A 26074-nucleotide genomic window follows, 5' to 3' on the forward strand; every position below is an offset into this window, starting at 1 on the left:
AACTAACCTAGTTCTTTAAATGGCTGACACACACATGCGTATTTGCATCTTCAGGGCACGGCCATTAAAAGGGAGCAATGAATGAATGCACCAATTAACAGACATCTATTCTGAAGGGGAAAGTTAAGAGGTGCAACTGAAGATTTACATACAAAGATATTCACAGCAAGAACATTGTTATTGATGGTTTCTAACTTTTCTATTACTTTAATAATAAGCAAAGTATGGCTGTTTTTAATAATGATGATACTAGTTCCCACTCATTATTGGGTTATATACCAGACAGTGAATATTAGGTATTTTACATATAATTCATTCATTTCTACTTTATAAGGCAGGTATCACTGGCCTCATTTTATATAAATTAACACAGTCTTCAGGCTTCTGTTTCAGTTCCTAATTAAATAGCAGAGGCTCATGCCTTTGGTTTGACATTTGGATTTAGAAGTTATTCAGAACTGTACCAGAGTCACATTCAAAGATACAGAAAGAAAGAGATTAAACAAAGATCATTTTCCAGAAAAAGAATTACTTGTTTGTAGTGGATTCTTAGGCAGAACTGGATTTTCTTACTTTTCCACACTAATCTATACTAATAGAGGAATATGCAAATTATCCAGGATGCCATCACATCACGACCATTCAGCAGAGTGGGCGGGGCTGTGGGGCAGGACTCGAGTCTCACAGATTTAGTCTGGCCCAGGAAGACTCCCCCGCAGCTCCACAGCCAAATCCTAACGCAGACCTGGGGTTTACTAAGCTTTACTGGAGCTGCTCCCCACACCCCCACACCTGCCCCAGGACGGTGCTGACAGGTGGGCGGCTGGGGAGACCTGAGTGGGCGGGGGTGGCAGGGAGCCACAGAGGGGCTGGGAAACCAGAGCCACGTTCAGAGGAGAGTGCCTGACAGAAGCCTGGACTGCAAAGAAGGGAGAGGAAGCGGCCACGGGAGCTCTTCTAAGTCCCCTGCACGGACATCCACCCCAGCCACCGCACCCAGGGGTGCCCACAAAAACAGCACATCAGCGCCCCCGAGGCCCCCAGGCCCGTCGCCCTGGTGGAGGCAGTCCCGAGCGGCCCTCAGGGTCAGACTCATCCAGACAGCAGCGGCGCTGTCTCTGCACTTGCTAGGGGCCGAGGCTGAGCCCACACTCCTAGCCTGCCTGGCCCCGACCTGGCCCGTCCCCCGCCCCGCTCCAAGAGATTAGAGTGCCACTCTGAGCATGTGCAGCTGTGAAACGGTTACATACAATTTATTTATTTATTTATTTATAAATATATTTTTATTGATTTTTTTACAGAGAGGAAGAGAGAGGTATAGAGAGTTAGAAACATCGATGAGAGAGAATCATCAATCAGCTGCCTCTTGCACAGCCCCCACTGGGGACGTTCCCACAACCAAGGTACATGCCCTTGCCCAGAATCAGAACCCGGGACCTTTCAGTCTGCAGGCTGACGCTCTATCCACTGAGCCAAACCGGTCCTGGCAATTTATTTATTTTTATTTGGTCACAGACAATTTAAAAAATGGCACTAAGCAGGGACCACCACCCCCAGTGCACAAATTTCATGCACCAGGCCTCTAGTTTCATATAAAAGAACAACAAATAGTTACTTCCCCTTCAGCCTCGCTGCCACCCTAGGGCCTCCCACACCCCCCCACCAGTGCCTCCAGGGCCGGCCACCGATACAGAGCATGTCCCTTCACGGCCTGTGGAACCTCTGCAAAGCTTCGTCACTACAGTCCCAGGAAACAACCATGCCCTCATCCCTAATCAGCACCTGTTACCTGTGAGGGTACCCGTGGGCTTAAAAAAAACAATCCCTTCCCGTTTAGACATCACTTACTTGATGAAACATTTTTATTAGCTCAGAACCTCCTCATGACAGCCCAGTGAGGTAGGTGGAGAAGATATTACAATTCCCATGGTATATGCGTATGTGTTCAGAAATTTAACTCAGAGAGGAAAAGTGTCGAGCCCAGTGGTTCCCAAGGTGCAGCACACGCCTCACAGGGGGCCAATATGATTTTAAGTGGGGGCAATTCGAGAATGAGTTAACTGATTTTTTTGCATTTCTTATGAGTTTCTAGGGGGCCTCATCTACAGTGTATCCTATATAATAAAAGGCTAACATGCAAAAGACCAAATGGTGGAATGACCAGTCACTATGATGCGCACTGACCACCAGGGGGCAAACACTCAGCATAGGAGCTGCCCCCTGGCAGTCAGTGTGCTCCCACAGGGGGAGCGCCGCTCAGCCAGAAGCTGGGGTCAACACTGGCGAGCCAGCAGCAGTGGTGGGAGCCTCTCCTATGGCAATGCTAAGGATGTCCGACTGACGGCTTAGGCCCACGAAGCCATCAGTCAGACATCCTTAGGCTCTTGGATCCCGAGAGCGCGCAGGCCAGGCTGAGGGACCCCTCTGCCCAAGTGCACAAATTTCGTGCACCAGGCTTCTAGTTTCATATAAAAGAACAACAAAAATACCACACATCTTTCCTTATCTATGTTTTTGGGTTTTTTTGTGGGTTACATTTCTCTATTTATACACTGAAATCAAAGGAGGGACATAGGTGGGTTACATGAAATTCATTGGTGATGGAGTAAGGAGGCAGGAGAAAGCAAAGCGGTGGGAAACTCCTGGGATTGGATAAAAAGTAAAATGATGGACGTGTACTCAGGCGAGTGCAGGAACAATTAACATGGTAACGAAGGAATTTGAGGCATCTGTCCTGGAGCCCACCACATCTGGCTGTGCCCCAGGGGTTATCTATGATATTTTCTTTTTTATAAAATTCATACACTGATTCATTTGATCTTCACAGCACCGAGCTGGGCAGGATGGAAAGTATTATCTTCAGTTTCCAGATGAGGAAAAGGAAGCTGAGAAATTAAATGTCTTGCTTAAGCCTGGCCAACACGGCTCAGTGGTTGAGCACCAACCTATGAACCAGGAGGTCACGGTTCGGTTCCAGGGCATATACCCAATTTGTGGGCTTGATCCCCAATGTGGGACATGCAGGAGGCATCCGATCAATGATTCTCTCATCATTGACATTTCTATCTCTTTTTTTCTCCCTCTTCCTTCCTTTCTAAAATCAATAAACATATATCTAAATAAATAAAAATTTAAAAAATGTCTTGCTTAAGATATCTTACTAATAAGCAGTGGGTAAAATCCAAACCCACATCTAAGGAGCCTGTAACATTTCTATCGTACTTATCAGCTAGAAAGACTTTCCCCTAACCCTACCATATGCAGGAGAAATACCTGTTTTCTTCTATAAAAGGGAAGCTTTTCTGTACAATTTTATGTAGTTTTAATTTTCCTTTTATTTAAACTACTTTTGACACAGGCTATTCCAATTATATGTTCTATTTATTTGTCTCCTGAAGGGTAAAATTCCAGAGAGTAAGTTTCCTAGGCAGCTTTTAAAAGGTTAATAGCCAATACAGACATTCAAAATGTCCATAGCAGCTATCTCGAAGAGGAGGGATTTCAGGTAACTTGAGTGTTTTTCCTTAAACTTGTTAACAATGACACGATTCATCTTCTCTACATCATCCAGACTTAAAACCACCTTTGAATGCCCCACTGTACTGTACAGACTAGGTGCTGAGTACATCACTGTTTTCTAAACTTCGGCCACGTCTGTATACTCTCTATGCATTACTTAATGTATTTCTTTAAACCAATTCAGTTTAAAAAATATTTTTTAAATTGATTTTTATAGAGAGGGAGAGAGAGAAACATCAACGATGAGAGAGAATCATTGGTCAGCTGCCTCCTGCATGCCCCACACTAGGGATCCTGCAACCTAGGCATGTGCCCTTGACTGGATATTGAACTGTTATCTCCTGGTTCATAGGTTGATGCCCAACACTGAGCCACACTGGCTGGGCTAACCCAACTCACTTTTTAAAACTGAGCCTTATCCTAAATGACAATATTCGTTAAATCATAATATGCTAGTTTTCTTTTTCCTAATATCCTATACTAGAGGCTCGGTGCAAAAAATTCGTGCACTGGGGCGGGGTGTTCCTCAGCACAGCCTGCCCCCTCTTGCAGTCCAGGAGCCATTTGACTGACAGCGTCATGGGGAACGGGCCTAAGCCAGCAGTTGGACATCCTTAGTCTTGCCACGGAGGTGGGAAAGACTCCCGCCACCATGGCTGTGCTTGCCAGCAGAGAGCTGGGCTTCTGGTTAAGCGGTGCTCTCTCTGTGAGCAACTGTATTAAACGTCTGCCCCCTGGTGGTCAGTTTGCATCACAGCAAGCAGTCAATCTGCTGTTCAGTCGATTTGCATATTATATAAGATACATAAAAAAATATAAGAGAATAAAGAGCTAATATGCTAATTAGACCGAACAGAAGAACGATTGTTCGGACGACCTTCCAGACAACCATCCGGTTGAAGCCGGGGCTGTGAGGGCCAAGCCCTTTGCTTGAATTTCATGCATTGGGCCTCTAGTATAGTAATAAATATAGTTATTCAAACTCACAATGTTGATATACTACTTAAAATCACCTCACTAGTGGGACATACAAAACAGTTAATGAATGTTGAGTTCATCTTTGGCCTTCTCCTTCACTCCACATAATAGCAATCACCAAGTACTTTAAATTCATCTTTTACTGTTATTCTCTCACTTATTCTGACCTTTCACTCTAGTGCAGGCCCTCATTGTCTCATGCTTATCTTGGGCCTGCCCACTTCCAGTCTTTGCTCTCTTCTATATGCTGCCACCGAATTTTAATCTTCCAAAAACAAGCTTTGGCCTCTATACCCTAAACTTTTCAGAGTATATCTAAACTTTTCAGGCCACTGGAAATAACCACTTGATGTCTTCAGGAAGGAGTATTTTCAAACTGGTCCTGGCCTACGTTTTCATCTCATTCCATGAGAATCCATTCAATCATCAGTCTCAGAATAACCACTGTGTAATGTTGTTTTTTTGGTCTCTATAGATTTCTTAATTCCATGTTTTCAATGTGAAAAGGCCCATCTTCAAGTCAAATTCTGTCTAGATCTAATATCCTCTTTTGAGAAATCTGTCTGATGATTAGAATCTGCATTAACTTCTTAATTTCTAAAAGCCGCACTATTTCAGCTACGTAGGATATTTACCACATTTTGCCTTAAAGTATGGGCTATCTGTGTACATATCTAGTCTTCTTCACTATAGGTTCTTTAGGGTAGGGCTATGTCTAATATATCTTCATTGTGTAACTTATACAGAGATGCTAAAATATTTGTAGTTATCAATGAAATAAAGCAGGCTCTTCAAGAAGCCAAAAAATAATACAAATTCCATTCAACATGCTTCAAAGGACTAACCAATCTTTTTAAAACTTTAAGCCAAAGAGTACTGTTCTCATAGATACTAAAGATCTAATTTCATTACATTGCTTAAAGTTAGTGAATCACTATCTAGTATGTCTAGATTTGGCTATAACGTAATCCACCCTGTATGTGGTTACCTCTTAGTAGGATGCTTTGCTGAATTTGTATGACTCCTCAGTGTTATCACTGGGTTACCCTTTCTGGACTCCAGTTTTCCTATCTACAGGATGACCTTGCCGAAACCGGTTTGGCTCAGTGGATAGAGCGTTGGCCTGTGGGCTGAAGGGTCCCAGGTTTGATTCCGGTCAAGGGCATGTGCCTTGGTTGCAGGCACATCCCCAGTAGGGGGTGTGTAAGAGGCAGCTGATTAATGACTTTCACCGATGTTTCTGACTCTCTCTCTCTCTCTTCCTCTCTGTAAAAAATCAATAAAATATATTTAAAAAAAAAAAGATGACCTTAAGATCTCTCCCTGGCTTAAAATCCTATGACCCTTGGTCAGACCAAAGTGGTCTTTATTTCAAAATCCTAACAAGTGGGATAACCACTCTTAAAAAAAACCCCAAACAATCAAATGAGTTAAGCTTCTCCCAATGCTATTTAATCCCTTCATAGAATTTTTAACAGGCCAGACATTTTACTAAAACAACCTTTTAGGTCAAAGCAGATGCTTGAATGATAGTAATTATTTTTTGGTATGTAGAGGATATAAAATAAACTATAGGTTATTTCAAATATAGGGTGGGACAAAGTAGATTTATAGTTGTTTGTACAGAAAGTAATACAATAATTAATAAACAATACAAGAATAAATTCTGTGTTTTGCATACTCACAACTGTAAACCTACCTTTGACCCACCCTGTATATTTCATTTGATCTTCATGACCCTAAAAGGTAGGCATCGTTAGCCCAGTATCTCGCAACTCAGAGTGATCCTGCCCTGCAAGCCCCCACCCCCATGGATATCAGGCAATGTCCAGAGACATTTTTGGTAGTCACACCTGTTGGGGTGGCAAGGCGGTGGTAGTGGTGCTGATGCTGGCATCTAGTGGGGAGAGGCCAAGGATTCTGCTAAACATCCTACGATGCACAAGACACCCTCCCACAACAAAAAAATTCTCTGGCCCAAATGGCAACAGTGCTGAAGTGAGAAACCCCAGTAGCATCATCTTTTAGTTAAGAAACCAACGATTTGCCTGGCCGGCATGGCTCAGCAGTTGAGCGTCAACCTATGAACCAGGAGGTCACGGTTCAATTCCCAGTCAGGGTATGTGCCTGGGTTGCGGGTTTGATCCCCAGTGTGGGGCGGGCAGGAGGCAGCTGATCAGTGTTCTCTCTCATCATTGATGTTTCTCTCGCTCTCTCTCTCTCCCTTTCCCTTCCTCTCTGAAATAAAAACATATATATTAAACAAAAAACAAAAAACACACAAAACAAGCAATTTAGAAAGCTTAACATACTTGTCCAGCATTACACAGGTTCAAAACCATCTCTGAATGATATCAAAGCCAACAGAACATCACACCTACAAATACTGGTGACTACTTCTGATTATATTTGAGTCATTTCTTATCATTGTCTCGCCCCCCGCATTAGTCTTAGAACTTTAGACCAGGGGTCCTCAAACTTTTTAAAGTGGGGGCCAGATCACGGTCCCTCAGAGAGCTGGAGGGCCGGACTATATGAACTACTAATTCCTACTGTAACACCTCGGCTGTGCTCACTGCCCAAAAAACCTGGCGGGCCGGATCAGACTCCTCTGCGGGCCGCATGTGGCCCGCGGGCCGTAGTTTGAAGACCCCTGCTTAGACTTTGTTAGTCAGCATCAGCTGACCTCATCCAGGAAAGGACTCAGAAAAAGCTTTCTTAGACTCTCAGGTCAGATTTAGGAAATGCCTTTTCTTGTGTTCTCACTGCATCCAGTATACATAGCTTCACTGTGGCAATTGATATGTTGCACTGTGATTGTGTAAGTTCCTTAAGAGCAAGGGTTTGCCTCTAAGTTTGTATTCCAAATGCAAAGCAAAGTATCTCAGCACAGCGTGTACATTTCATAAATATTTGTTAAATAAACAAAACAGACCAAATTACATAACGTACCCAAGGACACACAGCTACTAAATGACAGAACCAAGATTCAAATTCAAGTCTCTCCCTTGCCAGGACCTATAATTATTGCCTCAATGAAACTAAAAATGAGATGTTTATCTCTTCTTTATCCTGCCTGTGGGATTTCTTTGGTCATAAACATATCAGGAATAAGGATAAAGCCCCAGTTTTAAAGACAGCTTATAATCATAAGAATTTTACTGTCTTATGCTTTTAATTTTAATGTGTACATTCTGCAAAGGCTTGCAAGGTAGTTAGGCTGTATAATAGTGAGAATCTTTCCCAAACACCAGAATTATAAAGGAGCCCCGGTGCTTGTATTTGATAGTCTCTCTGAACAGAAGAGAATGTTACACAGAAGTGGATGTTACCTAGAGTTGTCACAGAAACCGTTTATAAAAACTAAACCAGAAGAACTCACTTTAACTTTAGCTTTTACTTCTTCACTGTCCCCTTCGCCATCATTGCGGGGCTCCATGTCAGACTCCTCCCGGATGTCTTTGTTTAGTACAGAATACTCTTCTAGTAGAGTGTCAAACAAAACTATTCGCTTGTTCTTGAAGAAGCCATAAAAATAAGCATTGCTGTGGGAAGAGCGTTTAGATCCTAAGGAAAAGACAGTTCAAAGCACGGAAAATAATTAAAAAGCCTGGGGTCCTCTGGAGAGACTCCTAGAAATTGAATTACTGGAAAGGACATTAACATTTGCAAATTGTTTAATACCTGAACAAACTGTATCAACATAAATCACCACCAGCAGTGGAGAGTATCTGTTTACCTGAAGTCTTGCCAACAGAGATGTATGCTCATCAGGGCTGTAGAGCAATAAGTAAATAAGGAAAACCTAAATATCCAGCAGCAGCGAAATGATTAAATTATAATAAAGCTATGTGATGGCAAAATTATACTTTTGAGGAATGTTAATAAGATAGGAAAAAGTTTACCAATATAATGAAGATTAAAACTTTATGCACATAAGGTTTCATTATTGTTATGAATATATATATATATATGTAAATAGAAAAGCATAAATAAAATCCTATTAAGAAATATATCAAAATACTAAAGTGCTAAAAAACAAACAAACAAACACTGCAGTGTTTATCAATGGCTTCTAGAACTATGAATTTTTGTTCCTCCCTTTTCTCTCTTTTTCCAAGGCTTGTAAGTATACTCATTTCTATATTCAGAAAATAATTAAAGCCATTTTTTAAAAGATTGGGGGAAAAAAACCTACATTTTTAACAGTGGCTAACAGTAGCTGACCAAACTATGATTGATTTTTATTTTCTTCTTTATTTATGTATTTTTATTTTCTAAATGTTCTATAATTACAGTGAATTTAGTGGTTATGAGCAGACTTTGGGTTCAAATCTTGGATCTGCCATGTATTAGCTGTGGAGTAAGAAACTTTCTTAAATTTCTTTAAGCTTTATTTTCCTGTTTATGATGCAAGCCATCGGATTAGGTTGAGGATTACATGAGAAATTCTAAGTAAATCAATTAGTATACTGCCTGAGCCATATAAACTATTATTATTTACATACTTTAAAAAAGTAATTGTAAAATATTTGTTTCTCTTGAGAATTTGAGATCTCTCACAGAAATGTGAATTAAAAAAATATTTTAAAAAAATGATTTCAGAGAGGAAGAGAGAGGGAGAGATAGGAACATCAATGATGAGAGAGAATCACTGATTGGCTGCCTCTTACACACCTCCTACTGGGACGGAGCCTGACACCAGGGCATTTGCCCTTACCGGGAATCAAACTGGTGACCTCCTGGTTCATGGGATGACGTTGAACCGAGCCACTCCAGACAGATAGAAATGTGAGTTTTTATCTACTTATATTCCTAATGTAAAGCATACCTACTAGTATATTTAGAATATATGTTCTTTATACATAGCAGTACGTTTGGCAGTATGTTTAGAATATAGTAGGCATTGATAAATAGTGGCATTTACTTAATTATTTTTCAGTTTTTGTTTAATTGCCAAATATGTGATCCAATTTTGCCAGTCCTTCAGACCTTAGGATCTGGAAAGCCGTGTATCATTCTGAGGTCTTTTCATTTCTGTCTTGTTGTTTTTAATTAATTTAAAAATATTTCTTAGATGTTGCCTGAAGTTATTTATAGAAGCAGGCAGATTATAGACATATAAATAAAATAAAATTAACATCTTAATATCTCCCACTGATCCAAGTGTCTCAAAGTATGGCCCAAGGTACCCCTCCCCTAAAATTACCCAGAGCACTTGTTAGAAAGTAAATTCTAGAAACACCTATGAGGTCAGACCTCTGGGAATGGAGGCCAGCAATCTATCTTTAACAACCTCTCCAGGGAATTCTTATACAGTACTCACTAACGTTTAAGAGTACCTACATTAGCCAAAACAGGTTTGGCTCAGTGGGTAGAGCGTCGGCCTGTGGACTGAAAGGTCCCAGGTTCAATTCCAGTCAAGGGTGTGTACCCTGGTTGTGGGTATATCCCCAGTAGGGGGTGTGCAAGAGGCAGCTGATGGATGTTTCTAGCTCTCTATCCCTCTCTCTTCCTCTCTGTAAAAAATCAGTAAGATATATTAAAAAAAAAAAAAAAAAAAAAAAAAGAGTACCTACATTAGACCGTAAGCTTTTAGTATCTCTGTGCCCGGCATATAGTATATATTCAATAGTGCTTGTTTACTAAATGGACTAATGATGCCACTTGAGGTGTGAAGCAATGTATTTGAGAACTCACAAAATCAAAATGTTCTATGCAAATGTAAGGCACTGACATTTTTGTTTATGATCTTAATCAACCTCTCAACAGCATTTGCAGTTGACCACTCCCTCCTTGAAACATTTTCTTTTCCTATTTAAAAAAACAAACAGCATTTTCTCCTCTTTTCCTTCCCATCTCAATTGTCTTTCCTGTCTGATGCTGGCTCTTCCTCTCCTGCTGACTCTGACCTAAGCCTCACTCTCTTCTCTAAATGCCTCACCCATGGCATTAACCACCATCGACATGCCAGATACTTCCATATCAATATTCCTGGCCCCGAACTCTCCCTAGAATGCCAAACTTATACATCCAGTTGACTGTTTGCTATCTCTACATCTCCCCATGGATGTCTATAGTCCATATTTGTTGCTTATATTCTTACTAGAGGCCGAGTGCATGAAAATTCATGAACTGGGCACGGGGGTGGGGTGGGGTGGGGGGGTCCCTCAGTCCGGCCTGCCCTGTCTTACAGTCTGGGAGCCCTCAGGGGCAGGAGGTGACCTGGCAATCAGGGGAAGGAGACATGCCCATCACATCTCTGCTGCTGCCAGTGTTGGCAGTGCAAGCCTCAGCTGGCCCTGGTTACCTGTGCCTCAGGTGGTTCTAGGCGGCTGGGCAGCTGCCATCAGTGGTTTGCCTGTGCCTCCGGCTGGCCCTGGGTGGCCAGAGGGCTGAGGGGAGTGGGGGACTCCGGAGGCAGGTGTGTGGCAAGGCCCCAGCAGGCTGAGGGGACTGGGCGCTTCCATTTTTGAGGGCGTGGCAGCAATTAGCATATTTCCTCCTTATTGGCTGTGGGCACCACTATCTTTAAGGGCAGGGCAGTCAATTAGCATATTCCCTCTTTATTAGATAGGATGTGTGGTTTTCTTCCCTGCCCAGGACTGGAGTCTCTGTTCAAAGTTAAGGGAATTCAAACCATTTAAGTCTTGTGAGAGACTGCTTCTCATTTAAGAAATACAAGAGAGACTGCTTCTCATTTAAGAAATACAAGAAGACAGATATTTGCTTCCCCAGCATTCCTGGCAGCTAGCCCTGTTCCCCGGCTCAGTCAATAAATGCACCCACTGGGGACTCTGGACAGTTAGCACTAGAAGCAGGGCAGTGAGGAGCTGATTCTGTAGGTGCTAGTGCAGGGACACTAGGGGTGCAAACTGCTGTATCCCAGAGGAGGAGGCAACAGCAGTGTCCTCCCACACTGGTTCTGCAGTGAAATCCCGAGTTCCCCGTCTCCCTGTGGAACAGCCCACCTTCCAAGCTTGGTAAACTTAATTTCCTTGTGATAAGGTACCAAATAGTGTTTCAACAGCAATTTTTTCCTGCTTACATTAGCCAGTTAGTTTCTACTACCTGTTTGCTACTAACTACTGCCTGCAGAATTCTAATTCAATGTTTAATAGATATCTCAATATAGAGCACATCCAACTTAATTTCTCATAAACCTGCTGTTTTCCAGTTTTTCCAATCTCAGTAAACTATCATTTATCCAACTGCTTAGGCTAAAAATCTTGGTTGTTATCCTTGATGTCTCTCTCCTCTTCCCCCTTAATCTTTTCCATATAATCTATTAGCAAAGTCCATCAACTCTACCTCTAAAACACGTCCCCAGTGCATCCACTTCTCTCCATCAGTCCCTACTGCCCTAGTCTAAGCTGCCACTCTCTCCTACCAGATTACTAGAACCACCTCCTAATGGCTCTCCCTGCTTCTACTCTGGCCGCCCCTACAATCTACCTCCATAGCAAACCAAGATATTTTAAGAATACAAACCAGACCATGTCACTTTCCTGCCTAGAACCTTTCATGGCTTTTCCCTTGAAGTTAAAATAAAACCCAAGCTCCTTCCCCTGATTTACAAAGGCCTTCATGGTCTGACTATTGCCTGTCTCAGATTTCATGTCCTAACACTCCTGCTGTGTGGCAGCCACATGGGACTTTTTTCTGTGTCTTGATGATTCAAAGCTCTGAAAGGTCTTTCTATTGATTTCAGCATGCATGGCTCCTTTCTTCATGTCTCAGCTTAAAGTCATTTGCTCAGTGAGGTCTTGCCTGATGACCCACTCTACAGTATCTACTCAGTCATTCTTCATCACATCACACTGGTTAATTCTCTGCATAGCACTTGCTATATGATATCTTCTGAGAGCAGGAATCTTGGCTTAATTGACAAATCTATAACGTGTTGTTATTGTTAGTAACAATATTCACTCATTGAACATATTTTTGAGGACTGTTACCATTATTAACAACAATAAAACCATACATTACCCAATGAGTAAACATCTGTGTAGCAAAGCTAAGTTGCCCATAGTCACACAGGTAACTGTGACAGAGCGAGGACTCAACCAAGGCTATTAACTCATTCTACCCTTCCACCTACTCAAACCTTGATTTTCTATAAACTCTCAGCTTATAACGCTACATAAAGCCTTGTCTATTTCATCTAAAATGATATATCACATATATAAGTACCTCTACTGTCATATCTGTGATTTCATGTTATCTGATTATAACTTAAGTGATTAGCAACTTAGATTGCTTCTTCAATAAAGACCCTGAAAAACTGTCCTACTGTACTACTTAGTGTGCTACTAGTTTAATATTAATTAAGAGTAGTGATTCTCAGAGGCTAAAGAAGTAATATGAATTGGCTTATTCTCTTACCATTTCCTCATGGAAATGTTCCAACTGTACCTTTAGTTGACCTGTATAACCTCAGAAGCTACCAAATATCTGAGATGTCTATACTCTCCTAATTGCTGTTAATTCATTCTCTCCAGATGCGACCATCTCTGTTCTCACCTGGCCCTGAAATTACATACTTCTCAGTTTCTACTCATTCATCCAATATAACTGCTTCTGATTGGTGATTTTTTTAGTTTAAATGATGGAGGGACAAACTATGGCCTGCAGGCTCAATCTAATCTGCTACTTATTTTTATATATAAAGTTTTATAGAACACAGCCATGCTCATATTTATATATAATCTATGCTGTTTTGCACTATAATGGCATAGTTGAATAGCTTCAACAAAGAACATATGGCCTGCAAAGCCTAAAATATTTTATTATCTATGGTATTACTGAAAATGCTTGCCAAACCGAGGTTTAGAGGAAGCAAAACTGAAAGCTAGAGTGGTGAAGTGATCTGTCCAAGATTCCACAGCTGGTAAGTAGCAGATGCAAAACCAGTCTCAGTCATTTACATGGACTTTAATTTAGAGATTCTGAAAGTCATGGTACCAAACAACAGTTTTAATTGACATCTCTGTAAGCTTCCTTGAGACTTCAGTAGTCTTATGTAAGCTCCTAGATAGCTTACCTCTACCCAATGGTAGGACAGTTTTGGGTAATTTGCAGGTTTTCACAATCAGAGTTTTCCAGAACACTGGGAAGTTTTGATGAAAGAGACAAAGCCAATAACAATGGTTTTGTTTGAGCCTAAAACTAGTGCTAAAAGAAATTTGACTATTCAAGAGTCCTACTTAATTACTAGATGCCAGGCAGGTAACAGAAGTCCGTAGGTCATTCTAATATGCATGCTATTAAAGGAAGTGATAAAGGCTTTGGCCCAAAATTAAAAACAATACTGTAAAGTCAACCAAACACAGTTTCAGGCAAGAAAAGGAATTGACACCAAGCCCCCAGTTTCTATTCCTGGACTATATCATCAATTCCTATGAATCCTAAAAGGTGAAAATGTAAAATTCTAACCTTTAGATAACAAAATTTTAAACAAACTGATTTGTTCATTTATTAAAGTTTTAAGAATAAAGTACTCAAATAAAACAAACCAGTCAAATAAAATCTTCTTACCCCCAGTAGCCTTACCTTCAACAACATACACCTTAGTCAAAGGAAAATCAATACTCTTTGCCATTATTTCAATTTCTTGTTTAAGCTTTCCCTCAGGTAGAGGTGTGAATTTGTCAAATAAAGGGGCAATGTAATCAGCATAGATTGTGACAAGCACCTGAAAAGCAAATGTCAGAACAGCCTGTAAACATGTTCATACAAAGAACTACTAAAAAGAGAACTGCTCATTACACAGCTTCAATTGCATTGAAACAATTGTGTGACCCTAACCTTGAGAGCAGGGACCTTATCTATTTGTTCTGGTATTCCCAGTCCCAAACCGTACCACATAGTAGTGCTCAACTCAATCAGTTTGATGAATTAAATCAAAATGAATAGTCTCAAAGTGGTAATAACTGAAAAGTCAAATGGTCCATTCAAAACTATCTTGGGGATTTCATAAACCCATAAGAAGTTGGAATGCTGCCTTTTAAAGTAATCATGACAGATCTGAAGTCTTTGCTAAAAAGAATTACTAGCACCTGACTATATGCTAACTATTATTTGGTTGATCTGCCAAAATTAATTATCTGCAGTTCACAACTGTACACTTGGTTAAACAGCACTTCTTTGAGTATTTTGGAAGCATTTCCTCTCACTTCGTTTGCCATATGGCAGATATTTGTAAATCAACTAGTGCCTATTTTCTAATCTCAGTCCCACCAATGGGAAGTGAAGCAATGAGCATCATGGTAATTCAGACTAAAATAAGACTGCTCATTGGTGGAGTTAAAAGATGACTGATGATATTTCTAGGAGCTGTCACCAGACAGTTTTCATTGTGTTGTAGTGTTTGTGCTGTGAAACAGTTTAAAATGTGGGAAGGAGAAGCGGAAAAGAAGATGTGAGTGAGGGAAAATGAAGGGGAATGAGAGAAAAAGGGAGGGAGAGGAAGAGAGGAGAGCAGAAGTGGTGGGGAGAAAAGCAGAAGGGAAGGTAGGAAGAAGGGGGAAAAGGAAGGAGGAAGGAACCGAGAAGGGAGAGGGAAAAGGGAGAAAGGAGGAAGGGAAAAGCAGAGAAAGAAAGCAAAGAAAAACCAGGTACATTTATGCTTTCTTCTTCTTTTTGTCCCTCTTCAATCTATTCTCTTCAAAACAGCCATGATTTTTAGGCAATGGAGCTTAGTCAAGAGTCACTAAATTACCAAAGTGTGTCATCCATTCTGGTGGCAACTCATAAATGCATAGCTCCAAATTGCCTGACAACTGGATCATTAAAAGAAACAACTAGCTTCTAAGATTTGTAAAAGTCAACATAAGGAGAAGAAAATCTGTCAGTCAATTCTTCTACTTTTATAATCAAAAGCAGAAACCAATAGGGGAATTTATGATCACTTATGCATATTTTATCTGCTTAAGAACTGTTTACATGCTGATGAAGACTATACCATAATTATCCCATCAAGGAACTTTGTAAAAAACATGAAACAAAGATTTTACTCACCAGTGAAACAACTAATGTGAACAGCCAGGCGTAAATAAAAAAATAGTCACCCCCAATTTTAATAATGTAAAGTAGAAGTGAAGACACAGGCAATAAAATGCACTGAGTCACAATAAATTTTTTGATTGCATCTTTCATGAAGAACCCCAAAGTCTGAAAAAAGAAAACATCATCACAAGAAACTGAGAAACTGCTATTAAATAACTAATTAATGAATATAAAGAACACATTATGAAAGTAAGTTTAAAAATTAAAAGGCAGTGAGACTATATTACATGACACTAGATAACGCAAGACAATAACTAAACGTCTTGCATTCTACAGTTTAAAATAAACTCATTTAAATGTCAGCTGAAAAGCACTAGACATTAGTGCTAAAAGAGTTTATGGCAAGACTTTAAACTACTATCTTTACCACATGCAATTCCCTTTTTTCCTCAATTATTTCATGTTCTACAACAGTAAATTATGAACGCAAAAGGTGTTCATTTAAGGGAGAACCCTTGCATTTTCTATTATACCTGTTGATTGAAACCATGTTTTTCTTCTATCACAAAAGTATTATAAAGACTCCAGGGCAAACCAGTCAATGCGCTGAAAAGTGTAGCCATCAGCAGAAACACCAAAGACTGAGTGATCTAAAACACAAGAAGGAAAACAAAAACAAAAACACAGCAGTTTTTATAGTGTAATATTAATTCACTCTTAAAATGAATTCTTAGTGAACAAATTGATAAGCAATTGCTGAGTACCTACTAGATCTCAAGCAATGTGCTTGATTCTGTGGCTAATACAAGCTCTAAAAATCATCTGTACCCTCAAAGTTTACTTCTTAGAGAAGGGGGGGGGGGGAAGTCCTCTTTTACTACATAGGCACTGTATGCAAGTTAACTAAAGGCATATAACAGTTAAAAGATTTGGAAATCCCATAGGCAGCAAAATGTCTTACATATGTCATAGCCATATCTTTACCGACACATCTCCCAGGACAATGGAAACTAAGGAGAAAATAAACAAATGGGACTGCATCAAAATAAAGAGCTTCTGCACTGTAAAGGAAACCATCAACAAAACAAGAGAGCCCAAAGTATGGGAGAACATATCTGCCAATGTTACATTCGATAAGGGTTTAATATGCAAAGTTTATAAGGAACTCATACAGCTTAACAAAAGAAAGATAAACAATCCAATTAAAAAAATAGGCAAAGGACCTAAATAGACACTTTTAGAAAGTGGACGCACAGAAGGCCAAGAGACATATAAAAACATGCTCAAAGTCACTAATCATCCGAGAGATGCAAATCAAAACGACAATGAGGTACCATGTAATACTTGTCAGAATGGCTATCATCAATAAATCAACATACAACAAATATTGGTGAGAACGTGGAGAAAAAGGAATCCTGGTGCACTGCTGGTGGGAATGCAGGCTGGTGCAGCCACTGTGGAAAAAAGTATGGAGTTTCCTCAAAAAATTAAAAATGGAACTCCCATTTGACCTAGTAATCCCACTGCTAGAAATATAGTCCAAGAACTCAGAAACACCAATCAGAAAGGATATATGCACCCCTATGTTCATAGCAGCACAATTTACAATAGCTAAGATTTGGAAACAGCCTAAGTGCCCATGAGCAGATGAGTGGATTAGAAAACTGAGGTACATCTACACAATGGAATACTATGCTGCTGTAAAAAAGAAAGATCTCTTACCATGTGCAACAGCATTATGCTAAGTGAAATAAGCCAGTTGGAGAAAGATAAATATCACATGATCTCACTCATTTGTGAAATATAATAAACAACATAAACTGATGAACAAAAATAGAGTCAGAGATACAGAAGCATTGAACAGACCATCAAACCTTAGAGGGAAGGCAGGGCAAAGAAAGGGTGTGGGATAAGAGATCAACCAAAGGACTTGCATCCATGCATACAAGCATGACCAATGGACACAGACACAGACAATAGGGACGTGGGGGCATTTGCTGGGGGTGGGGGCGGGAGCAGGCAGAAAATGTCAATGGGGGAAAAGGGGACCTATGTAAAACCTTCAACAATAAAGAATTAAAAAAAAAAAAAAGACTTGTAAATCAAGACATTTGCTTGTCTATAATCTTCTGAAACATCCCCCATTCTCTCTAGTTTATCAACTCATCTTAATAATCAATATAAAAAAATGATGATTTTTTTGTGAGCTTTACAATTTTTGGCTATCTCCTACTGTCAGTTCTAAATATGTAGGGATATGAAAAAATAATCAAACTAATATTTATTTAGTATACTACTATTTATTTAAAATATATTTTTTTATTTCAGAGAGGAAGGGAGAGAGGAGATAGAAACATTAATGATGAGAATCACTGATTGGCTGCTTCCTCATGCCCCCTACTGGGGATCAAGTCCAAACTCAGGCATGTGGCCAGATCTGGAATTGAACCATGGTCTCCTGGTTCATAGGTAAATGCTTAACTACTGAGGCTCAATGGCTGGGCTAGTACACTATAACTAAAACCATTAGAAACATTAAGAATTAATTAGCGTTTGCCTAGCCAGAGTGGCTCAGTGGTTGAGCAGCAACCTATGAACCAGAGGTCCCTGGTTTGATTCCAGGTGTGGGCACATGCCCGGGTTGTGGGCTCGATCTACTGCAGGGGGTGTGCAGGAGGCAGCTGATCATGTTTCTATCTCTTTATCCTTCTCTGTTAAAAAAATCAATAAAACCATATTTTAAAAAAAGAATTAGTGTTTGTAAAAAATGTAAGAGTATGCCAAAACCGGTTTGGCTCAGTGGATAGAGCGTCAGTCTGTGGACTGAAAGGTCCCAGGCTCGATTCCGGTCAAGGGCATGTACCTTGGTTGCGGGCACATCCCCAGTAGGGGGTGTGCAGGAGGCAGCTGGTCTATGATCTCTCTCATTGATGTTTCTAATTCTCTATCTCTCTCTTCCTCTCTGTAAGAAGTCAATAAAATATATTTAAAAAAAAAAAAGTAAGAGTAGTTTGAACAATGCTCACCTTCTTGTTGTGTAACTTACGGTGTGGAAATGGCACCTTTTTTCTGTCTTGGTAAATTGTTATACTCCTCTCAAAGCTTTATCAGCTTCGAACATTTTAACATTTTACTCTTTGAGCTTCCAATGTCATAAAATACCATTGAGGCCTTTAACATGGCAGTTTTTTGCCAGTAACACCAACTCTGGGACACCATCCTTTCCGCCAAAGCCACTTTTCTCATTCATACCAAGGTCACTTCACTAAGTTCCTCTGGCTGCAGATCTAAATCTGCCTATTGATAGCAGGGGCAGCATCCCCAGGCCAGCTATTTCTTCTATAACTCCCCGTATGTCAGAACTGAACTTCACTTCTGTGTTACCACTTTTCATTTATTTGCTACACTTTTATCTTTGTTGGCCAATTCCTTTTCAATTATCTATTTTTTTAAAAATGTCAGGTGGATATTCTATCCATTTTTTTTTAAATGTCAGGAGGCAATACAATGTGTACTCAGAATAACTGAAAAAGAGATGTGCAATGATCAATCACTGACACACTTTAAAAAAAGGCAGGTGATTAGTGACTGATGACAATGAGAATCTGTTATTTGCCAGTGACCAGTGGTGGACTAAAGAGCTAGCACGGAAGTTTGCACTGTATGTGATTACTCTTATAATATACTATGGCAACTGGAATTTGAACCATGTCTTTAAGGTACTGGTATTATTTAACTAAACTGTATAATTGAAATTTGTGTACACCAGAACTGTGCAAAGAATGGACAACCAATACTACATAGCCATTAACAAGAACAAAGATCACCTGGAGGGGTGGCTCTATTGGTTAGAGGTTTGATCTCCATTTGGGGCAAGTGTGGAAAGTGACCGATCAATGTTTCTCTCTCTCTCTTTCAAATTAGTAAAAGTATATCCTCCGGTGAAGATTAAAATTAAAACACACACACACACACAACAAAGATCTATATATATGGACAGGAAGAGATCTCCAAAACATGTTAAATCCAAATATAGTATCTCATAATATGTATATAGACTGTGTTCATTCATTCAACAAATATTTATGGAGTACCTTCTCTGTGACTGGCACTGCTCTAGGCACTAGTGACATAGCAATGAAGACTACAGGAATGCTGAAACTGGTTTGGCTCAGTGGTAGAGCATCTGTCTGCGGACTGAAAGGTCCCAGGTTCGATTCCGATCAAGGGCATGTACCTTGGTTGCGGGCACATCCCCGGTAGGGGGTGTGCAAGAGGCAGCTGGTCGAAGTTTCTCTCTCATCGACGTTTCTAGTTCTCTATCCCTCTCTCTTCCTCTCTGTAAAAAATTAATAAAAATATATATATTAAAAGAAAAAGACTACAGGAAGTGTGCAAAAGTAGGTTTACAATTGTAAAACAAATAAATAATACAATAATTATAATTATTAAATAATTATAAAAAATAAACTGTTTCATGTACTCACAATTGTAAACCTACTTTTGCCTACACCTGTATATATAAAGTCTCTGTCTCCTTAAAACTTAAAATTCTTGTCAGGGCAATAAAAAGAAAACAAACAAATAAAATTACTGCAATAGTGGTAAGTGCCTTTATAAAGAAAAGAAAATAGCCCGGACAGTGCGGTTCAGTGGTTGAGTGTTGACCTATGAACTGGGAGATCGTGGCTGGATTCTGGTCAGGGCACATGCCAGGGTTGTGGGCTTGATCCCCAGTGGGAGCCCTGCAAGAGGCAGCCAATCAGTGATTCTCTCTCATCACTAATGTTGCTATCTCTCTCCCTCTCCCTTTCTTCCTGAAATCAATAAAAATATATTTAAAAAGAAGGGACCTTAAAAGAATTTGGCTGCTTTAGAAAAGGGACATCAGATGAGCTGAATTAAAGCCCAAGGTACCTATACACATATGTAGAAGAGACCCATCATTTCAAAAAGGAATCAGGGGGGAGGGAACAGACTGGGCAATTTCTAGGGGAAAGCCAGGAAGCAGTGTCTCAGCATCCTTACAGGTGGGCAGCCTCAGGTGTAAGGCTTTGCCTTCAACTGGAGTTCCTGGAAGAGTGGGCGGACAAACCAAGCAGCTCAACGGAGACTGTAAGAGACATACACTCTGTTTTTGTGAAGTCTCTGCTAAGTTGTGTGGCACAGAGGACCTGCTTAGTGTGGGCTCAACAAAACACATGCCTTCTCGTTCATTGCAGAGTTGTTCCCGAGAAGCAGCTTCCTAACCAGAGACATTACTCACTCAGCTCCCTGTCTGAGACTAAATGAGTGGTCCCCCTCCAAAATGTGCACACAAAGGACAGCTATCATTTCAGAGCCAAGGACGCTAAGAAAAGGATGTACATACCTCATACTCTGGTCCAAAGCCAGCATAGCCACAGAACCGTCCGGAAAGTCTCCAGAGATAAGGGATTCCTCCAAAGAGAAGAATAAGCTATAAAACAAAGCATACCTTGCTCACATTTGAGCAGTACTAGAAACCATCATGGTATAGAGAAAAAAGGACCTGTCTTATTTAGGATAAAATATGCATTTAGATGAATACAGACCAATTGAGATACTAAACTTAGACGGTTAAAAGGTATTTGCCTATACATTTTATATGGGTGAATTTTATAATATGTGAATTATCTATAATAATAAAAGTGTAACTGAAGAGGCACCATATCAGTGTAAAGATTGTGGGAAAGCTTTAGTCAGCACGCAGGTCTTAGTTCTCATCAGAGACTCCACGCTGGAGAAAAGACGTATAAATGTAAGGAGTGTGGAAAAGCCTTCAAGCACAGCTCTAATTTTAATAAACATCATAGAATCCATACTGGGGAAAAGCCCTATTGGTGTAATAATCGTGGGAAAACCTTCTGTAGTAAGTAAGATCTTTCCAAACACCAGAGAGTCCACACTGGAGAGGGAGGAGTGCTTTAACTGTCAGGTAAGCTCTCAATGTTTGTGTATGTGTGTTTTTGTAACTCGAGAACATGAGTGCTAGGGAGAAGTCAGATAATTGTAATGTAAACTTAAGTGCTAGCTTTTTTTTCACTCAACATCAAGATACCCTGGAGGAGTGAGAGCAATGGCACAGTAGAAGGAGGTCCTGGAGGGTGTGGTGGATTCCTCATTCGTTAGCTTAACTGGGGCCGATACCCTCACCACACTTCAGGTCGCAGTAACCATGCCGGCATTGCCTTGTGTATAGTTAAAGTGATGTGTATCAAGTATAATTATGGAGGAAGCATTATGACTTTAACTTTTAACATACCTTAAAGAATTAGATTTGCAAAGAACTGAGCCATTTGAACACAATATAATCTGATTCAGAATTTATAACATCTTGTAATACTTCAGGACTGTTATAATAAATGGTATGTTGTTTATTGAACACTATTCTAGAGAGAAAAACTATTCCTACTGGTTTATCTTTTTGGAAATTTGGATTTGGGGTAAATAGAATATGTAGTACTTGTGAATGAATGTGTATATTAGGAAATTGCAGTAGTGTGTAGAATAGTTGTATTTTGGTCTATGCTTTTTTTTTCCTACGTGCTAATACATTTTTTTCATCACTGGGGGGAAAATAATAATAATAATAAAAATGTAATATGCTCATTAGACCGGACGTCCTTCTGGACACTTTTCGGGACGTGGCTACGAGGGAGGAAGGGATCCAGGCAGCTACCAAGGCTGCAAAAGCCTATCTTGCACGAATTTCGTGCATTGGGCCTCTAGTATCTCAATAAAGCTGTTTAAAGAAAAGAAAAAAAAAAAAACAACTTTTGCCAAAAGACCATAAAAGGCTTTCTGAATCAGGAAACAAGACTAGAAAGGATAAGCAACTTGTCCAAAATCCCACAACTACTGAGTGACAGAAATGGATTGAACCAGGTTTTATGGCTCCATAACTGGCTTTTCCTAAAAAAAAAAAAAAAAAAAAAAAAAAAAAAAAAAAATCACGTCTTCAGCCAGGACAAAGTATCAGTATTGATTCCTGTCCTGTCCACTTATCAAATTGGGACAGAATGGCCTCTCTGGGCCTTCTCCAGGTAAGGAGAAGGTGAGTCCTGAGGTAGGAGTCATGGTTTCATAGGAGGCCCCTGTCTCAGCACACCCTTTGTCTTTGGCAAATAAAGTGAACACAGATATTCACCAAATCATCTGGACACTGGCGCGAGGAAGCTCTTAAAATCTGAGAATACATGCTGAAGAAACACGTATTTCCCACAACAGATACAAGTTTGTGAAACTCATCTGGTCAAGAAGAATCAATTTATTGTTTCTTCCTGTGGAGTCTCAGGAATACAATGATCAATCACACTTTTTGGTTAGAAGCACACTATCCCACCAGTTCCTGTGCTTTGAGGGTTTGAGGCACTTTAATATAGTTCATGGGTATCCTCCCAACCTACTTTGCATTTTTACCTACGAATCCATAAATAACATCGTGGCTTATACACGCTTTTTAAGAATGTATATAAATGACATCATGTGGTACAACCTGTCTTTTATACTCTACATTTTTTTAGATCCATCTTTGGTGAATTTTAACTTTATTCAGTATTAGCAGCTTGTTTTCTAAAGTATTTATACCAAAGTATAAATGCTCCCATCAGCATTATTGAGTGTTCCTGTTTCCCCACAATCTCACTCACAGTGGGTGCTATCCATCTTTTATATTTTTACTAGTATACTGGGTTGGTTTAATACCAGTGATCTCAAATATGATCTCTGGATAGCAGCATTACCTGGGAATATGTTAGAAATGCAAATTCTCAGGCTCCACACCAGAACTTCTGAATCAGAAACTGGAAATGGGGCCCAGCAGTCTCCAGATAAATCTGATGTACACCCAAATTTGGAAAACACTGTTTTAATAAGTTGCTTTAAAAGGTTCCCTTAGTTCTATGTCCAGCTATTTCCACTTTACGATAACTCAATCACAGGTATAAACCCTGTTTTCCCAAAAGACATGCTTTGGCATCGGTGCATGATATATGCTCCACTTGTTGAACTAATCGACTTGGGATTAATTTCTTTCATCGTATTCTCAATACTAATACATAATACAGAATTAAAGATTTATAATGTCTTTGGTGAAGGGCTGAAACACTTAAAATTAAAAGTCCAGCTTTTAAGTAGGTACCAAGGGTAGCTTTAATATGAACTTTGAATGCATCTATGAATGCATTTGGGTACTGCTGTTGTAACCTTGTTTAGTATCCTCTGAGGAATGAAAAACAAAGTACAGTGAACAATAAACTTTCTCTATATTGGTACTCTCCCTGAGCAGGCTCCTGGGATAGCCTATAAAAAGAACTAATGATCTCAGCAATAATAAGCCCAGTGCTTTTATAATTATTTCACTGAAGTAAGTCTTGTAAAGCAGGCAGGGCAAGAGCATAGTCATTTCTGTTTTATAGACGAGGCAACTGAAACTCAGAGAGGTTCAGGAATTTGCCTCAAGAAATCCAACGACTAAGTAACTGCTGTGCTAAGCACTGTACTAAGTGCTTCACTTACATTATCTTCCTTAGTCCTTGCCATAAACCACGAGCGACATGGTTTAATATCTACCTACTTCTCATCTTAAAGAGGAGGGAAATGAGGCGCAAAGAGGCTAAAACTCACCCAGAAAAAAGCAGAAATTAAAGAAGCAACAACTGGAACTTTTCTACTGGGCCCTACGCTACTCCTCAGCCATTCCATTTCCTAAGAGGGCTCTTTGTTGATCTCTGAGAAGATAGGAAAGCCTGTCTCAGAGAGGCTGGGCATTTCCTCTCTGGGTGCTGTCACGTATGAGTCAACAGTGGCCTCTGCTTATGTTCCCTCAGGTAAAAAATACTAAGGCAAGAAAAAAGTTTAAGTTAGCCGAAACCGGTTTGGCTCAATGGATAGCGTCGGCTTGGGGACTGAAAGGTCCCGGATTCGATTCCGGTCAAGGGCATGTGCCTTGGTTGCGGGCATGTCCCCAGTGGGGAGTGTGCAAGAGGCAGCTGATCGATGACTGTCTCTCATCGATGTTTCTAACTCTCTATCTCTCTCCCTTCCTCTCTGTACAAAATCAATAAAATATATTTTTTTAAAAAGTTTAAGTTAATCTTTGTACTTGTTCTCTGTGATCAAGCCTATTGATTTGAATCAATACAAAACAGGAATTAATGAACTTGTTTTCAAACAGAACAGGATTTCAAAGTAACACAAAATGCTTCATATCTAATGGCAAATGTAGCTGCTAATTCCCCAAGGAGAAATAGCACATTCACGCTGCAGTCCCTAGTTTTGAGAATGGTTTCTTCAATGTAGTTTTAAAGACTCAGAAGAGCAGAGTTTGAAACCCCTTTTCCTATTTATTAGTGGCACCTAGTCATTAAAGAGGCAAGCCATTTAATGTCTCTGAGCCTTCACTCTCTCAGCCATAGAAAGGGAATGATGCCTATGCTTTCTGCCACAGAGACTGTTGTAAACATCAAACAAAGCGATAAATATAAAAACAATATCCGAAGTGAAAAGTCACTACCCATACAGCTATTACAATGTCTATTCCTGTTCCCACCTTTCGCCCATCAGTACTGCTTCTAGCTTGAGTCACAGCAGATGACAGAGCTCTCATTCTGTTTGTACTCTCTCTGCCTCTACCATCTCCTAGAGCAAACTGTACCACCCCCATGTCACCAACTGTAACAATAAAGCTACCACCCAGCACCACAAACCCCTTCCCCTCTGACAGCTGTCAGTCTGTTCTCTACAAATACCTATGGGTCTGTTTCTATTTTGTTTATTAGTTTATTTTGTTCATTAGGTTCTACATATATCTGAAATCATAACAGCTACATTCCTGCCTTTTTTGCTTCAGACCTATTCTATCATTAACAAAGGTAAGAAAAGCATTCTGAGATTGGTACATGTATTTATATTTTAAAAAATATAAAAAGGAAAACAAACATTACAAAGTATTAAACAGCTCAGCAAGCATGGTTCAGTGGTTGAACGATGACCTATGAACCAGGAGGTCACCGTTCGATTCCCTATCAGGGCACATGCCCAGGTTATGGGTTTGATCCCCAGTGTGGAATGTGCAGGAGGCAGTCGATCAATGATTCACTCTCATCATTGATATTTCTCCCTCCCTCTCCCTTTCCCTCCTCCCTCCTCCCTCTCCCTTCTTCTCTTAAATCAATAAAAATATATTTGTTAAAAAGTATTAAACAATTTGATAGATTGTCTCTTCAAGAGGTAAATTACTCACAGTGCCTTCGATCTCTGAATAGAGTCCTGACCAAAAGCTGAAGGTACTTTTATCCAGCTGATACAGTCGAGATTTCTCAAACGTTTCTGAATCTATGATCTGTCCTAACTCCACCGGTACATGAGTTGTTGTTTTATATATCCGTCTCTGAAATATTTTGAAGAAAACACTTTAGTAAAACAGTCAAACCAACTCATTATTTATTACAATAGTCATTCATGATCAAACATTGAATGGTTTATAGTGTTAATTTGCCACATAAGCCTATTGAATTTGCTTTATACATACACAAATAATGCATTTGAT

The 26074-nt window shown here is 39.9% G+C and overlaps 1 protein-coding gene across 1 annotated transcript in view; it reads right to left on the reverse strand.

Moving 5' to 3' along the window:
• Positions 1-26074, reverse strand: part of ZMPSTE24 (zinc metallopeptidase STE24) — a 37631-nt gene that overhangs the window by 9819 nt on the left and 1738 nt on the right. Inside the window, exons 2-7 of the mRNA XM_084874634.1 lie at positions 25769-25915; positions 20876-20962; positions 16038-16154; positions 15517-15669; positions 14050-14191; positions 7880-8064 (exon numbers count right to left, since the gene is read on the reverse strand). Of these exons, the coding sequence (XP_084730760.1) occupies positions 7880-8064; positions 14050-14191; positions 15517-15669; positions 16038-16154; positions 20876-20962; positions 25769-25915 (831 nt within the window). The remainder of the gene's footprint in view (positions 1-7879; positions 8065-14049; positions 14192-15516; positions 15670-16037; positions 16155-20875; positions 20963-25768; positions 25916-26074) is intronic.

The sequence above is a fragment of the Pipistrellus hanaki genome, assembly GCF_964339955.1.
Source record: "Pipistrellus hanaki genome assembly, chromosome: 2".
Classification (NCBI taxonomy): domain Eukaryota; kingdom Metazoa; phylum Chordata; class Mammalia; order Chiroptera; family Vespertilionidae; genus Pipistrellus; species Pipistrellus hanaki.